The sequence below is a fragment of the Cyprinus carpio genome, chromosome B22 (assembly GCF_018340385.1).
Source record: "Cyprinus carpio isolate SPL01 chromosome B22, ASM1834038v1, whole genome shotgun sequence".
NCBI lineage: Eukaryota > Metazoa > Chordata > Actinopteri > Cypriniformes > Cyprinidae > Cyprinus > Cyprinus carpio.
This window is the reverse complement of record NC_056618.1, coordinates 3,108,353-3,125,006: the sequence shown is the minus strand read 5'-3', so window position 1 is coordinate 3,125,006 and position 16,654 is coordinate 3,108,353. Positions and strand designations below refer to the sequence as shown.

The 16,654-nt window shown below is 39.7% G+C and overlaps 2 protein-coding genes across 2 annotated transcripts; both read right to left on the bottom strand.

Annotated features, from left to right (window-relative positions):
• Nucleotides 1-420: 420 nt before the first annotated feature.
• On the bottom strand, nt 421-6,858 carry LOC109109906 (T-box transcription factor TBX1). Its single transcript, XM_019122926.2, has 8 exons — nt 5,868-6,858; nt 5,375-5,537; nt 4,943-5,044; nt 3,926-4,097; nt 3,477-3,632; nt 2,443-2,510; nt 1,210-1,322; nt 421-890 (listed from the first exon to the last, which is right to left on the bottom strand). The coding sequence occupies exons 1-8, from the start codon at nt 5,911-5,913 to the stop codon at nt 706-708; spliced, it is 1,005 nt and encodes a 334-aa protein (XP_018978471.2). The 5' UTR covers nt 5,914-6,858; the 3' UTR covers nt 421-705.
• Nucleotides 6,859-6,970: 112 nt separating this feature from the next.
• On the bottom strand, nt 6,971-9,348 carry apoa1b (apolipoprotein A-Ib). The gene is made up of 4 exons (XM_042748976.1): nt 9,239-9,348; nt 8,670-8,716; nt 8,050-8,194; nt 6,971-7,889 (listed from the first exon to the last, which is right to left on the bottom strand). Exons 2-4 carry the CDS (start codon nt 8,710-8,712, stop codon nt 7,304-7,306), a joined length of 774 nt encoding a protein of 257 aa, XP_042604910.1. The 5' UTR covers nt 8,713-8,716; nt 9,239-9,348; the 3' UTR covers nt 6,971-7,303.
• Between the last annotated feature and the right edge of the window lie 7,306 nt (nt 9,349-16,654).

The window sequence follows — 16,654 nt, the reverse complement described above, 5'->3', positions numbered from 1 at the left end:
ACAGTGTAACATAGGTAACATATTTTTATATTCTTGAATTGTGTCTCTCTGTTTTCGTGCCTCAGCATTGCTACTGGTATCACGGCACAGTGGAACAACTGGAAATACCACAGTGCTTTGAGCTGAATGAAAACCATGGTCATTTACCACAGTATATTACTGCTATTGTAAGATTCTTGCATGAGTAAAATGTGTTGAAGTGTTATTATGTAATTGTTTTATTATGTTATAGTGTTATTATGTTACAGTTTTAGTGTTATGTAATTGTGATTACATGTCTTTGAAACATATTTATATTTAAACAAAAATAATGGCAATGCTATATCAAAATGCGCCCCATGCCAAAATCAATCCATATGCATATTTTAGCACATCTTCTAAAGATCTTATATTATCAATATCAGAACAAAAATGTGCAAGGTAAGTATTAATGTAAGCATGAACATGAACACAGTTATACAGTTCACAGAACACAGAGCCTTTATTTTGATGAACATATAATGTAATAAATCTAATCTGTAAACATATTGTTATCATAAGCAGCTATTTCTAGTTGACCTGACCATTTCAATTAATTTATTTGATTTTCATTTACTGTTATTGTTGGTGGTGGTGATGTTATTTGATGTGAATAAATGAAGCACACTTTTAGATTTCCTGACACACATTTTTAGAGTGTAAGGCTGATAAAGACTGAGGGCTGGGTTATCCGATCAGGCTTCTGTCTGCTCTGCTCGGGCCGTCCCACTGACAGGGCACCGTGAGGAGCACAGGAGCGCTGTAGAAATGGTCCTGAGACCCTCCGTCCCTGCGGTCCGTCCCTGCTCCGTACGAGAGCGCCGCCTCAGTCATCGCTGTCTGTAGGGCTGGATCATGAGCGTTTGATCTGCCTGAAGAACAGAGAGAAGCAGAGGCGGAAATAAAGAGTCTGACCTGTGCATTAACATTCTGGCCTCTCAACAACAGAGACTGCTTACAGTTAAAGTCAACTTGTGCAAAACTGCAACTTGCATTTAAATGCATGAACAAAAATGCAAAGAAAATGTTTTCATGTTCATCATTTACAACAACTTGTCATGTTGTCAGAGTATTCAAAAAGTCTGTTTGGGATATGTACAATGCTATCTATGAAATGAGCCTATGCAATGAAAAAACATGTGAGTCGTCCACATATTCCCCAAAATGTTAGAGATGTAATTCTGAGCTCACGTTGAGGCTGCGGTTGGTGGTGTAGCCGCTGGTCTTCACGTGGAGACGATCCCTCAAACACACTCCACGGCAAAGACAGGCCAGCAGATTCTGTCTGACACTGAGCTGAATGTCTAAGATCGGAAAGCATAATCATGCTCATTACAATTAGAGAACAACTGTAGATATAGCAGAACAATTACAGAAAGTCACAATAACCATAAAGTACAAATTTCATGTCATAAGAAGAGCTGCATGTAACATATTACATTATATTTACATTTTATCATTTAGCAGATGCTTTTATCCAAAGTAACTTACAAATGAGAGCAATAGAAGCAATCAGACCAACGAGAGAGCAACTGTATACAAGTGCTGTGACAAGCCTCAGTCAGTCTAGCACAGAACACAGCAAGGTGTTTTGGTTTTTAATTTGAAATAAATTACAGTGAATAGAATAGCACAGAATAGAATAGAATAGAATAGGTAAGTGCTAGTATTAATTGGTCAGGTGTTGAAGAAAAAGATGTGTCTTTAGACATTTTTGGTCATGGCTAAAGGCTCAGTTGCTGGAACTGAGACAGGCAGGTCGTTCCAGCAGCTGGGAACAGTCCAGGAAAAGGTCCATGAGAGATTTCATTCTTCTTTGGACACAAGCTTCTGGAGGGTACACAAGTCTGAACTAGAGAGTTTAGGTATAGTAGTGCAGCGCCTGTGGTTGTCTTGAAAGCAAGCATCAGTACCTTGAATTTGATGTGAGCAGCTACTGGCAGCCAGTGCAAACTGATGAGGAGATGAGTAACGTGAGCTTTCTTCAGCTCGTTGAAGACCACTCTTGCTGCAGCATTCTGGATCAGTTGCGCAGGCTTGACAGTACATGCAGGAAGACAATAGTCCAGTCTGGAGAGAGCTTGGACAAGCAGTTGTGCTGTCTGCTCTGTGAGGAAGGGTCTAATCTTCTTAATGTTGTATAAGGCAAATCTGCAGGACCAGGCCGTTGTAACAATATGATCCGTGAAGCTTAACTGATAATCAATTACAACTCCAACGTCCCTGGTTGTCCTGGAAGGAGTTATGGTTGATGAATCCAGCTGTATAGAGAAGTTGTGCTGGGTTGGCTGAGACCACGAGCAGTTCTGTCTTTGCAAGGTTGAGTTGAAGGTGATGATCCTTCGTTCAGTCAGAAACAGCTACAGTCAGGTTTGATCTCAGGACTGTAACTCTGGTAGAATGTTATACACTATAATTGTTCACCTGTTTTCAGAATCTGCTGCACGAAAGCCTTTGGCGAAGGGGTTGCAAGCAATCTTCAGCTGGGTGATCTGTGACAGGACAGACATGAGCATCAGATTCACTGCAGCTACAGATAAATAACTGTTCATTTAATGAACCGGTTACACAGTTCTCTGAACTCATGTTTATTTGTATTGTATTTTTTCATATAACTTAAAGAAAGAGAAGGCAGCTTAGTTCCACAATTCTCGCTGAATCACTAGAGATACTGGAACATTTTGAGTCATCGGCCATACAGTGATTTATGTATTTAATGTGCCTCACAGAAATATAGAAATATGTTCACTAGCAATATGTTTTTTTTTTTTGTGTGTGTGTGTGTTTCATTATGAATGGTTAGGTTAAGATTAGTGTGACGAGAGGGCGGGGGACTCGAGACTGGTGAGTGGCGCAGGTGTCACACATTAACATCAACTCCACCGGCCTCACTCCATTCCCACGGCTCTCGGCCCGCCCCTCTCGGCACAATCAGGTTATCCTTAACAGCTATTGTAAGAATGATGGTATACCACTGATAATGACTCAGGCGTTAGCACATCGTCCTAAAGGAATTACTAATTATTTGGAAGATTATGGTTACTTACTAATAATGACTCAAGTGTAACCAAATCCATCAGAAGGAAGGAATTACTATCTAAAACCTTACAAACCCCTCAAACGTTTACAGTGGCTACAGTCAGTGTAGGGAGTTCTCATGCCTTTTACTTTAGAATACTGTTCCAAATGATTAGTAATTACATCTGAAGGAGTCATTACCAAACCATGAGCAATAGTTCCTTGAAACAGGACACCATAAACTATTTAAACACAAATCTCAACATTGTCCATTTCAGGACCATCCTGACTGAGAAACCAACCCAGGGACCCTGAATATCATTTAAATGGATAAATAAACATATTAAAAGATGCTAGCCTAGATATTTAATCTTAATAACAGCTCAATAACTAATTGAATCCTGCGTGTAGTCCTGGGCTCCTGTGTGTGGATGATGTACCCTGTGGTTCTGGTAGGCGGTGACTGCGATGAAGCGGGTCTCTGGGAAGATGAAGGTGCAGAAGTTGCGGTGAGCGTAGCGCTGACTGTCACGGCTCCTGTCCACGAGAATCACATGCAGCCGCGGCTGATACCGGTGCATGGAGTTCAGGATCATCTACACACACATGCACAGGTGTTAGAATCTCTGCCGTCATCCAGACATTCACGTGTGTGTGTGCGTGCTTGTGTTAGAGTGTTTGAGAGTGTGTGAGAGTGTGTGAGAGAGTGTGAGTGAGAGTGTGTGTGTGAGTGTGTGTGTGTGCTTGTGTTAGAGTGTTTGAGAGAGTGTGAGTGTGTGTTTGTGTTAGAGTGTGTGAGAGAGTGTGAGTGTGTGTGTGTGTGTGAAACTTTTTTTTTAAAAAAAATTTTGTGTGTGTGTGTGTGTGTGTGTGTGTGTGTGTGAGTTACATGGCCGTTGTCGTCCAGCAGGTTGTTGGTGAGTTTGAGGCGGTCGAATGAGACGGTCTGTTTGACCCACTGCGCTCCTCGTGCGGGAGAGTCCGGGTGGAAGTGCACTCGTCCCGGGGCGGCTATATCTCCACGTCCAGCCACCATCCAGGAGGAGCTGTGGAAAGCGTACCTGCACACAGGAACAACAAAAGCCTCTAAAACATGCCTGCTCTCAAATCAAAAAAGGAGCAGTTCCTTTAGCTGGGGCTCGTGTAATACAGGAGGTCTGTGCACTAAAATGACAAATATTCTAATTATATTCTATAATTATATTAAACACTCAATTCTGTTGATTTTATAGAGTGTACATCGTCACGATAAACGCACATCACTACATTGACTGGACAATACAAGCCTTTTAATTCAGGATACAGTAAAGGCAGACAAGAGTAGTTAACTGTGAAACTACATAGACACTAGTTTAGCATAATGTAATCATGTTTGTCAATGATATCAAATAATGTTGTTAAAATCCACAACGGTGATATTAGGGGGGCTTAAAGCATGAAGAAATAAGTTTCTTTATTGTGCAGTAAGATCTGAGTTTGAATTGTTTTCAGTGTCCTGTTGTGGCATCAGAATAGGTTGTTTTTAATGTCTAGGCAAAAAAATTAATATTGGTAACACTTTAGTTTAGGGACCAATTCTCACTATTAACGAGTTGCTTATTATCAAGCATATTACTAGCACATTGGCTATTTATTAGTACTTATAAAGCACATATTAATGTCTCGTTCTGAATGACCATATTCTACATCCTTATCCACACCATACCTAAAATTAGCAACTACCTTACTAACTGTTAATGTTAGTAATAATTAGGAGTTTACTGAGAGAAAACTCTTGGTTAATAGTGATAATTGGTCCTTAAAATAAAGTGTGACCAAAACATTTAAACAAAGTATCTTTTGTTGACTCTACACCAAAGTTAAAACCATTAAAAATGTCCAGAACCCTTTTTTTCTGATCTGATACCTGTATCGTTTGTCATCAACAGGAATAAAGTCCAACAGGAGAACATATTCTGCAGCAGGGTCCATGCCAGAAATGAGTACTTGAAATGTAGGAAACATCCTTCTGTATGAACACAAACCACAGCAGTCAATATATGCAGGTCACAGACTTATCAGAATGCACATAATACTACTACTAACAGTTTAGTAGTGGTATAATCACTATTACCATTGCTCAGATCCCTAACCACTGAAGTTTAGTGTGTGTTTTCTGCACCGTTCGTGAGGCTCTTTGGCTTGGGTTTGCAAACAGTGTCCAAACAACCGCCAAGAACCTCAAAAACCCCCACAACAGCGTCAGTACTCACTTGTTCTTCAGACACTGTAAACATGGAATTGCTAACATAATGCTATGAAGAGACTGTATTAGCAAAGGTGTGATATCTGGTGAAACCTTCCAGCTTTCGTCACAATCATCTCAGTGCCCAGCTGGTCAAACTGCCGCCACAGGCTCTGCATCTCCAGCTGAACTCTGACGCTGGCCACTTCAGGAGCTTTACTGCAGGTCCGGCCCTCGTCTGCAGAACACGGCAGACAAGCCGGAGACCACTCTGACCCTGCAGATACGTGTGACATCAGCTCAGATATTCATTTATCTAGGCCAAGACACCTTTAATCGTTTGTTCTAACAAAATTTTATGAGGTTTATTCATAACATGAAAACTGAAGCCGACTTTCATATTTAATTTCAAGAAAAAAATCAAATAAAATTTGCTAGGATTTTCTGAAATTCTTTGAAAGGCAGTTTTACTTTTTCACAAATCCAATGTTTTTCAAGTAAATTTAAATCATGTTACAAATTGTTTAAAATCAGTTTAAAATGTAAAAAATGACTAATTGATTGATGATTGTTTGAAGGTACAAATAAAGCCGAATCTGAATATTACCGTTGATCATTGCTGCTGTAGTCAGGAATCCTGGTCCGGTGCTCATTCCTCACACTCCATGCGTCTGTGGCTCACGACGGATCAGTCCGGCCTTTATATAATCCCAGAGATCTAATATGCAGTGTTTCTGCACCTCATCCATATCACTCTCTCACAGACCATGACCCACGATGGCCGCAAACTTACTCTGTATTACACTCAAGTATTTGTTAATTACATATACATCAGCCAGCTTTATTGACTGCGGACAGAAGAATCAGCGATTGATCTCCAGCACTCAACAAACAGCTTATTGGACTTTTAGCACCATTGTTCTGATGGAAAACGCTTATAACGACCTTTGAACCAGGATTACTCTCTCACAGAGACTGAACAGCCTTCAGAGATCCTGACAGGCCGTGAAGACGGATCTGTTAATAATCGCACCTGCACATTTATGAAGCATTGTCACAATGCTGAATCATATGCTCTTCTTATGACATTCTTGTGTTGTCCCATAGGAAAGAATGATCTAAAAATGAGTATATCACAGTTGTTCCTCATGATCAGGTGTTTACCAAAAACCATTTCTGACTATATTCTTGGATTTTAATGCAAATCAAGGCACAGGAGAATGGTTCTGAAAATGGATTATCACTATTCACTAGTCAATATGCCGTAGCCTGAATAGCACACCACTGTGTTTCTCATTAATATGTTCAGCTAAATATTATGGTCTGGTGTTGACATGGTCTTTGCTGGGGGCTTTAATATGGCCACCACATCCATCTTGCCCTGTTACTAATCAGTAACAGATCACTCGAGCAGGATCTATTGATTACTGCTGACACATTTTTGTAATCAACTCATTAATCAGATCTAAAATGTAGAAGCCTGCATACTCTGTTCTGTTCAGTTTAAGGCCATTGTTGTGTAGTATTTTTTATTGCCCATGACTACAAAATTATGATTGCCTAATTTATACATTTTTAATAAAAATCAGATTATTTTATTGTAAAAAAATAATATATATTTTTAGGACTTGGTATTTATGAATTTGTGTGTTTCCATATAATTTCTCAAAACATCCCTTTAAAAAAAGCCACATTTAGACATTGAAGAAATAGTATGAAAGTTTTTATTTGTATTTTTTTATTTCATTGAACATTGAAAATCAGTTTTTAACAAAAAGCAGCTTAACAAAGGAATTTTGCTAGGCATTTTTGAAAGAACAGGTTTCAGTGTTCTTTAATTCTTAGCTGTGTTTGGCCATTAGAGTGAATGTGAGTGTCAAAAGTGCATGTGAGTGTTGTGAGCATGTGTTAGTGTGTGTGTGCTTCAGTGAAAGGCAGTTAAGCTCTGAGAAAAGCCTTCTGGATGACGATGTTTCAGGTGTTGGTACTCGGCGCTGGTGGCAAGGAAGAAGGGAGGCGGAGATGGTGTAAAAAAGGGTCGGTTTATGGCTTGTAAATGGCCTTTTGGACGGCTGCGAAAATAGCCTCGAAGTGAGGCTTCACCTCCTCGCCCAACTCGTTCATCTTTTTCCTCAGTTCTCCAGATTTGACGCTCTGGCGGAACTCCTGGGCTCCCTTCTCCATCTGCTCCCTATAATCCTGCATGTAGGGCTCCAGCAGTTTCTTCAGGTCCTGGAGATGCTCCGCCACCTTCTCGCGCACAGCCTCCAAGATGGGCATCAGCTTGGACTTGGTCTCCTCCCAGTTGGGTCCAAACTTCTCTCTCAAGCTCTTGACCACAGGCTCCAGCTTGATCCTCATCTCCTCCAGGAACTTTTGATGTTTGGTCAGGTACTCCTCGACGAAAGGCTTCAGCTCGTCTCTGTACTCCTGTAAGTGCTTCTCCAGCACCTGCCTGAGCTCCGCGCGCATGGGCTCGATCTTCTTGCGGAGCTCCTCCACATCCTTGACCAGCTTCTCGCGTGTGTCTTTAGTGGCCTCCAGCACCTGGTCACCAATTGGGGTGATGGTTTGGAAGCCGTTCTGAAAGTAGCCGTGGAGGTTGTCCACAGACTGGCCCAGGAATTCCCTAAACACAACAAAAATATATATTATATCTCTCTCTAAAATATTACACAATACTGCACACACACTACACCAAAAAAAAAACAAAAAAAACTTCTTTAGATCTTATAGCTGATACAGCCGCTCTATCCAGACCTGTATGAGCTGTCTTTGCGCTTTCTTACTTGTAGTCTGCGAACTCTGTGTCGTCGAGGTGAGTGAGGGTCTTGTGTGCCGACTGCTTCATCTGATCAGCGTAAAGCTGGAGCGCAGACTTCAGGTGCTCCAGCTGCGAGGGCGGCTGGTCCTGCAGGAAACGGGCCTGGCAGCCTGAGCAAAGCAAACGCAGATTCAGATTCAGTCTGGAGCAAGGCCAGACCTTCATGTATTCAGTCAGAGTTAGACTGTTAACTACAGTTTAAACTGAATACAGCAGCAAAAAAAAAAAAATCATTTTCATTTCTTAATCACTATTTTTCTCTGGTTTCTCAGTAAAAATATCTAAACATCCCTTTGACCATTTTAAATTAGAAGCTAAATTGTGAGATATTAGAACATATTTTTTTATTTATTTCTTACCCCCCTGGCATAAACTAGCAAGAGCCTCTTAAATCCAGAATAAATACTAGGTTTAGGAACAAGATATGTACATGTATTCTTTGAAAACAAGACTTAGTATCTCATAAAAAAGTACCATAACAAAATTTATCTTGGTTTACATTTTAAACTGGAAAACAAGGCAAAAATGCTGATTAAGAAATTGATTTTTTTGATGGTGTGGAGAGGAGTAAAGGGCTTTATGTACCTGCCAGCAAAACAGCGAGGGCGAGGACTACGAACCTCATCATGGATCTGGGTTAAAAAGAACAAACAAACACATCAGATGTTGTTAATCACAATGTACACATAGGTTTTAGATTTCTACTCAAAGGGAAAGCTGACACTGGGGCTATCACTCGGGATAGTTCACCCTACAGCACATGTCAGCCTATTAGACTGGACTCTAACTCATCCCAGATTAGACAGAGTTACAAAGGCTTCAGAGCAGATTAGCTCTCAACCACAGCATAATCTCAAATCCCTGGATTAACTTGGTCACATTGGTGTGGACCTGGAGAACGTAAGGCAGCTGAGGAGCAGAAAGCTGGCCGGATGCATGTCTACAATGACTGATCATATTTCATCAGTAAGGGCTCATCATTAGTCTACAAAACAAAATTACTACCAAAACATTAAACAGATCACTGTTACATGTATAATTTGATCAAAAAAATATTTTTCTGCTAGCGGCCCATAACTCTCCAAATGCCCAGTTGTTTCCAGATGAAACTCTATCCCGAGTTACGCTATAAGGTCCGAGGCTGGGCTGCTTACCTGTTACTGTAGCTGGTCTGGGAAGAGACTGAAGGACAGGGCCAGAGACGGCTCTTTTAAAGGGCCGAGCGAGAGGGAGGGGGCTCGAACCTCAACCCCTCACCTCCTCACTGCAGAGCTCAAAGGTTCCCTATCGAGGGGCCGGGGGGGGACACATCAGTGCAGGCAGCACACGCACACATGCTAGTTCACACATGAAACTGACCATCACACCTCACAAACACAAGGCTTCAGGCAGAATGTCAGTCACATCCTCATTTAACATATGATATGTCTTTCTGTCAGTTACACAAGTGAACAATGTACAGGATGAATCCAGTTCATTTAGATTTTGTCATAAGAGGCACATTTTTAGGTGACTTGACAAAACAGTGTAGTTTAATGATTTGTTCTTTTACACACACACACACACACACACACACTCATATATATTTTTTATTTATTTATTTATTTTTTTCTAAAAATGTTTTGCTTTGATAGTGAGCTTGTGGAAAAACATTCCATCATTATCATATATTTGAATAACACATTTTTACAAATACAGTAAAAAATTACAAAAGAGGCTTATTCCAGAAACAGCAGCATCTGTGTGCTACACACGTCCTCATGATTTGCTGTGTAATTGACAGGATACTGAACTTTGTTACATGATTTAATCGTATTGTTCTTGGAACAGGATACATGAATGTAAATAATGACATTTAGCTTAGCCTAATTATCTGTTTTTGCCCTGACCTTTGACCCCATTACATTCAACCACAGAACATGCTGAATGTAGCAGGATTGGTGCAAACATGTTTTTCTTTTTCTTTTTTTTTTAGTACCACAAGTACTGACTGATTAATTCAAATGATTTTTGTTACTAATAAACTAAATGTTAGGGGCACATGTTGTTACAGCTTTGTGAAAAGCTGATTACATGAACATTTATATATATATATATATATATATACACAAAATGTTTTTTAAAACTTAAAGCTTAGGGTTAAAATGCAGTTTTACTGGAGCAATGCATCTTCAGAGCTCAAGTGTGTAACACACACACACTCAGACGCGAGCACACACACACACACACACACACGTTCAGAGCTGAGTCTGCGTCTGTGAGTGATCTCACCTCATGTGGAGATTCTGAGGGCAATCGCGGCCGGAGCCAAAGGGCGACTCGCTCAGACACACTCATGGGACGCGGAGAGAGGAGAACAGGTCATTAACATGGGCTTCACAAGATTCGTTTCTTCAGTCAAATCTGTTTGCCTTTGTCTTATTTTCAGAGAGACCAAATTTTTTTACAAACCCTATACAATGAAAATCAAGGGGGAGAAATCCAAACGGGTTCATGATTTGTGCATATCAGCTCATCTGAGTAGGAGTTTAAGTAAACGAATCAAGCAAACACAGAGTGTAATCTGTTCAGTGGAAAATCAATGTCAGTAGAGTTTCAGCCCTTGTGTGTGTCTGTGGCTTTTCCTTGTAAGGGCCAGGACTTGTTTGAATGTCCTCACTGATAAGGCTCTGTGTGGAGCGTGTTGCAATCATTCCTAGTACACACTGTCTATATGACAACAGCAGGAGCCAGCCAGCCGCTGGACGGGTCAAGAGTCAGTCGAGGCCCTGCTGCTGTTCAACCAGAGAGAGATCTCTGGAACATGAAGTGATTCAGAAGTTCATCTGCATCTACATAATGGCAGTAAAACAGCCGATGGATTTTAATGTCGAGTTTCATCCTGATGTTACACAAAAATTATGTGTAATTAATTCAATAGTATATATATAAAACCAGCCCCAGTCATGCTAAAATACACAGTTTGAGAAAGCACAACACTAGAGCAGCAGTCATGTTCTTCTTCATGTCATCTGTTCTGAAGTTAATCAGAGGACATTTAGCCTTTGCTTTAGGAAACTCACAATACTGAAGTGATCGACACATTAAAACAGAACAGATTCAATCAGTTAAACTCATTGATTAACAACCACCTACGGTTGTAATGAAGTATACAAGAAGAAATATTTTGACTTTCTCCAGAATATTCCTCTGTACGGATCTGTTTCACAGACACAGGACAAGTGGTTTAGAAAATAGATGGATGGATGGATGGACAAGATACATTTCTAGAGAGTCTACACCCCAAGATTACTGTTATAAACATGAGCCACATCCAAAAGGTAAAGGGGGAGGTGTTGCTTCAATTTATAACAATGTTTTCAGGATTTCTCAGAGGGCAGGCTTCAAGTATAACTCGTTTGAAGTATTGGTGCTTAATATAACATTATCCAGAGAAACAAATGTTAATGATAAATCCCCTGTGATGTTTGCGCTGGCTACTGTATACAGGCCACCAGGGCACCATACAGACTTTATTAAAGAGTTTGCTGATTTTACATCCGAGTTAGTGCTGGCTGCAGATAAAGTTTTAATTGTTGGTGATTTTAATATCCATATTGATAATGAAAAAGATGCATTGGGATCAGCATTTATAGACATTCTGAACTCTATTGGGGTTAGACAACACATCTCAGGACCTACTCATTGTCGTAATCATACTCTAGATTTAATACTGTCACATGGAATTGATGTTGATGGTGTTGAAGTTATGCAGCCAAGCGATGATATCTCAGATCATTATTTAGTTTTGTGCAAACTTCATATAGCTAAAACTGTAAATTCTACTTCTTGTTACAACCATCACTTCTACCACAAAAGACTGCTTTGTAAGTAATCTTCCTGATGTATCCCAATTCCTTAGCATATCCAAAACCTCAGAACAACTTGATGATGTAACAGAAACTATGCACTCTTTCTTTTCTAGCATTTTAAATACAGTTGCTCCTTTACACTTAAGGAAGATTTAGGAAAACTATCTGACACCGTGGTATAATGAGCACACTCGCACCCTAAAGAGAGCAGCCCGGAAAATGGAGCGCAGCTGGAGAAAAACAAAACTAGAGGTATTTCGTATTGCTTGGAGGGAAAGTAACCTATCCTACAGAAAAGCATTAAAAAAACTGCTAGATCTGATTATTTTCGTCTCTTTTAGAAGAAAACAAACATAACCCCAGGTATTTATTCAATACAATGGCTAAATTAATGAAAAATAAAGCATCAACAAGTGTTGACATTTCTCAATATCACAGCAGTAATGACTTTATGAACTACTTTACTTCTAAAATCGATACTATTAGAGATAAAATTGTAACCATGCAGCCGTCAGCTACAGTATCACATCAGACAGTGCACTATAGATCCCCTGAGGAACAGTTCCACTCATTCTCTACTATAGGAGAGGAACAATTGTATAAACTTGTTAAATCATCTAAACCAACAACATGTATGTTAGACCCTATTCCATCTAAGCTCCTAAAAGAGGTGCTTCCAGGAAGTCATAGATCCTCTTCTGACTATTATTAATTCCTCATTGTTATAAGGATATGTCACCAACACCTTCAAACTGGCTGTTATTAAGCCTCTCATCAAAAAACCACAACTTGACCCCAAAGAACTAGTTAATTATAGACCGATCTCGAATCTCCCTTTTCTGTCCAAGATACTAGAAAAGGTAGTATCCTCACAATTATATTCCTTCTTAGAGAAAAATGGCATCTGTGAGGAATTCCAGTCAGGATTTAGACCGTATCATAGTACTGAGACTGCTCTCCTTAGAGTTACAAATGACCTGCTCTTATCATCTGATCGTGGTTGTATCTCTCTATTAGTGCTATTGGATCTTAGTGCTGCGTTCGACACAATTGACCACACTATTCTTTTGCATAGACTAGAACACTTTGTTGGCATTAATGGAAGTGCATTAGCATGGTTTAATTCGTACTTATATGACCGCCATCAATTCGTAGCAGTGAATGAAAAGGTATCATATCAATCACAAGTGCAGTATGGAGTACCTTAAGGCTCAGTACTAGGGCCGTTACTCTTCATGCTTTACATGTTACCCTTGGGAAATATCATCAGGAAACACGGTGTGTTAGCTTTCACTGTTGTGCTGATGATACTCAGCTCTATATTTCTTCGCGGCCCGGCGAAACATACCAATTTGAAAAACTAACGGAATGCATAGTCGATATAAAAAAACTGGATGACGAGTAATTTCTTACTGCTAAATTCTGAAAAAACAAAGGGTGTTAATTATAGGACCTAAAAGCTCTGCATGTAATAACCTAGAACGCTGTCTAAGACTTAATGGCTGCTCTGTCAATTCTTTGTCATCAGTTAGGAACCTAGGTGTGCTATTTGATAGCAACCTTTCCTTAGAAAGCCACGTTTCTAGCATTTGTAAAACTGCATTTTTCCATCTCAAAAATATATCTAAATTACGGCCTATGCTCTTAATGTCAAATGCAGAAATTTTAATCCATGCGTTTATGACGTCAAGGATAGATTATTGTAATGCTGTATTGGGTGGTTGTTCTGCACGCTTAATAAACAAACTCCAGTTAGTCCATAATGCAGCAGCTAGAGTTCTTACTAGAACCAGGAAGTATGATCATATTAGCCCGGTCCTGTCAACACTGCACTGGCTCCCTATCAAACATCGTATAGATTTTAAAATCTTGCTTATTACTTATAAAGCCCTGAATGGTTTAGCACCTCAGTATTTGAATGAGCTCTTGTTACATTATAGTCCTCCACGTCCACTGCGTTATCAAAACTCTGGCAATTTGATAATACCTAGAATATCAAAGTTAACTGCGGGCGGCAGGTCCTTTTCCTATTTAGCTCCTAAACTATTAAATAAAATACCTAACATTGTACGGGAGGCAGACACACTCTTGCAGTTTAAATCTAGATTAAAGACCCATCTCTTTAACCTGGCTTACACATAGCACACTAATACGCTTCTAATATCCAAATCCGTTAAAGGATTTTTAGGCTGCATTAACTAGGTAAACCCATAACACCCGATGTACTTGCGACATCATTAGAAGAATGGCATCTACGCTAATATTAGTCTGTTTCTCTCTTATTCCGAGTTCACCGAAGCCACCAGATCCAGTCTGTATCCAAGTCAGAGGGTCACTGCAGTCACCCGGATCCAGTATGTATCCAGCCCAGATGGTGGATCAGCACCTAGAAAGGACCTCTACAGCCCTGAAAGACAGCGGAGACCAGGACTAGAGCCCCAGAGACAGATCCCCTGTAAAGACCTTGTCTCAGACGACCACCGGGACAAGACCACAGGAAACAGTTGAGTCCTCTGCACAATCTGACTTTGCTGCAGCCTGGAATTGAACTGCTGGTTTCGTCTGGTCAGAGGAGAACTGGCCCCCCGACTGAGTCTGGTTTCTCACAAAGTTTTTTCTCCATTCTGTCACTGATGGACTTTTGGTTCCTTGCCGCTGTCGCCTCTGGCTTGCTTAGTTGGGGACACTTCATTTACAGCAATATCGTTGACTTGATTGCAAATTATTGCACAGATACTATTTAAAACTGAACTGAGCTGCATGATGACATCACTGAATTCAATGATGAACTGCCTTTAACTGTCATTTTCCATTATTGACACACTGTTTTCCTAATTAATGTTGTTCAGTTGCTTTGACGCAATCTTTTTTGTTTAAAGCGCTATATAAATAAAGATGACTTGACTTGTCTTGACAAAGATTTTTAATTCAGATAAGAAATTATTTGTCACCCGACAGTACATTTTTAACAGCTCAAATATTCAAGTTCATCTTGCATCAGCTTTTCACATTACACATTTAGTTTCACAAAGCTTATTTTTGGGATGTGGTCATTTTTCTATACACTCTTAAAAATAAAGGTGCTTCACAGTGATGCCATAGAAGAACCTTTGTGTCTAAATGGTTCCATAAAGAACCTTTAACAACTGAAGAACCTTTCTGTTTCACAAAAGCTTCTCAGTGGCGAAAGAGGTTCTTTAAAAAACCTTTGACTGTGAAGAACCTCATGGAGCACCTTTATTTTTAAGAGTGTACGTAACATCGCAAAAATATTAGATATAAAATGGCTAAATTTAGCTACATTTGAGCCAGTCAGTTAGTGATATGACTATGTACAGCATTTTTGCTCTGATATTTCAGACTTTGGGTTGCTGTTTTATTTGGTTTTATCCCACACAGAAGTTGCAGTTTTGTTGCTATGTGGGTTAAAGATCACATTTTGATGTCAAAGTGTGTAAAAAGCGACTCTTTATCATGCGATTCTTTATCATGACTTATTTCCCTCAAATGATGGCGTCATCAACACTATGGAGTAGTGTGAAACACATGGGAATGATGTTATTAAATGAGTGACGCAGCTTCTTTGGAGCAGATGGTCAGGAGCTGCAGTCTGTGTTCACCGGAAGACCACTGGTATGACCGATAGTTCTTCATGATCCATTTCAATTGCAATAAAATAAACAAAATAATAATGTCCTTTTTAATAAAAACATTATGTGCTTGTCTATGAATACACATTTTAAGCACCGAAGATCCGGAGAAACATGGATTGAGTGAAGGAGGCCCTCTTCTCTGTAATGATTGTTCTCTCTCATCTGAAACATTCATTATTGCACTACTCTTTTATAGGCACATATGAGCGCTCACTAAATGCAGTAGAAATGGGGGAATAGTGCTGTTTTTTACATAATAAAGGGTCAAATTACAATCATTACAAAACACTGCTCTTTCACCTCATCCACCCCCAGCAACAGCAGCCCGGGCTCACGGTGAAACAGGTGAAAGGCCAGAATAAAGCGTGATGGCAGAGCGTGGTCCTGGCACTTCTGTGCTGCGAGAACATGTTAAATCGTCACAATACATGTTCGGTCAACTTGCTGCAGGAATACAAGCCATCATTAACATGATTTGCTGCCTGGATGCATACAAATGCATCTGCAAGTTTGCATGAACTATATTAAATTAAAGCAAAATCACAATTTCAAGTGTTCCTATCTGTCCAAACGGATGAATTGATCGTGAGGATCATGTGTTCAAGGCTCACTGGGGTCACATTTGCTTTCACAAACAGACGCCCACCTGTGCTGATAAAGATCTGGCCTCACGTCCAGCAAATCTCAAAGCTCTGCAGCGGAGTTCATATCAATAAAATACAAATAATTCAGCTCTTCACTGACGACAGCAAAGAGGATGTGGACGCTGAAGCCACAAAATCTCAAACCATTGGGAGACAGTTTGGTTTTTAAGTCTGCTTGTGTCGTTGCTGTTAAAAACAAACAAAAAGTGTACTTAAACTTTCTAGAGCAACTCTATGAAAATACATACATATGAATGAATTAATACAGCTCTAGTTATTCCTTCTTAATCACATTAAAAAAAAAATACAATTACAACATTTAAAAAAAAAGTAATGTATTCGCTTTAAAGCTCTAATACAGTTTCATTATTTAAAATGAATATAAATATTATCCTTATAGCTAGAGTCTACAATCATTATAA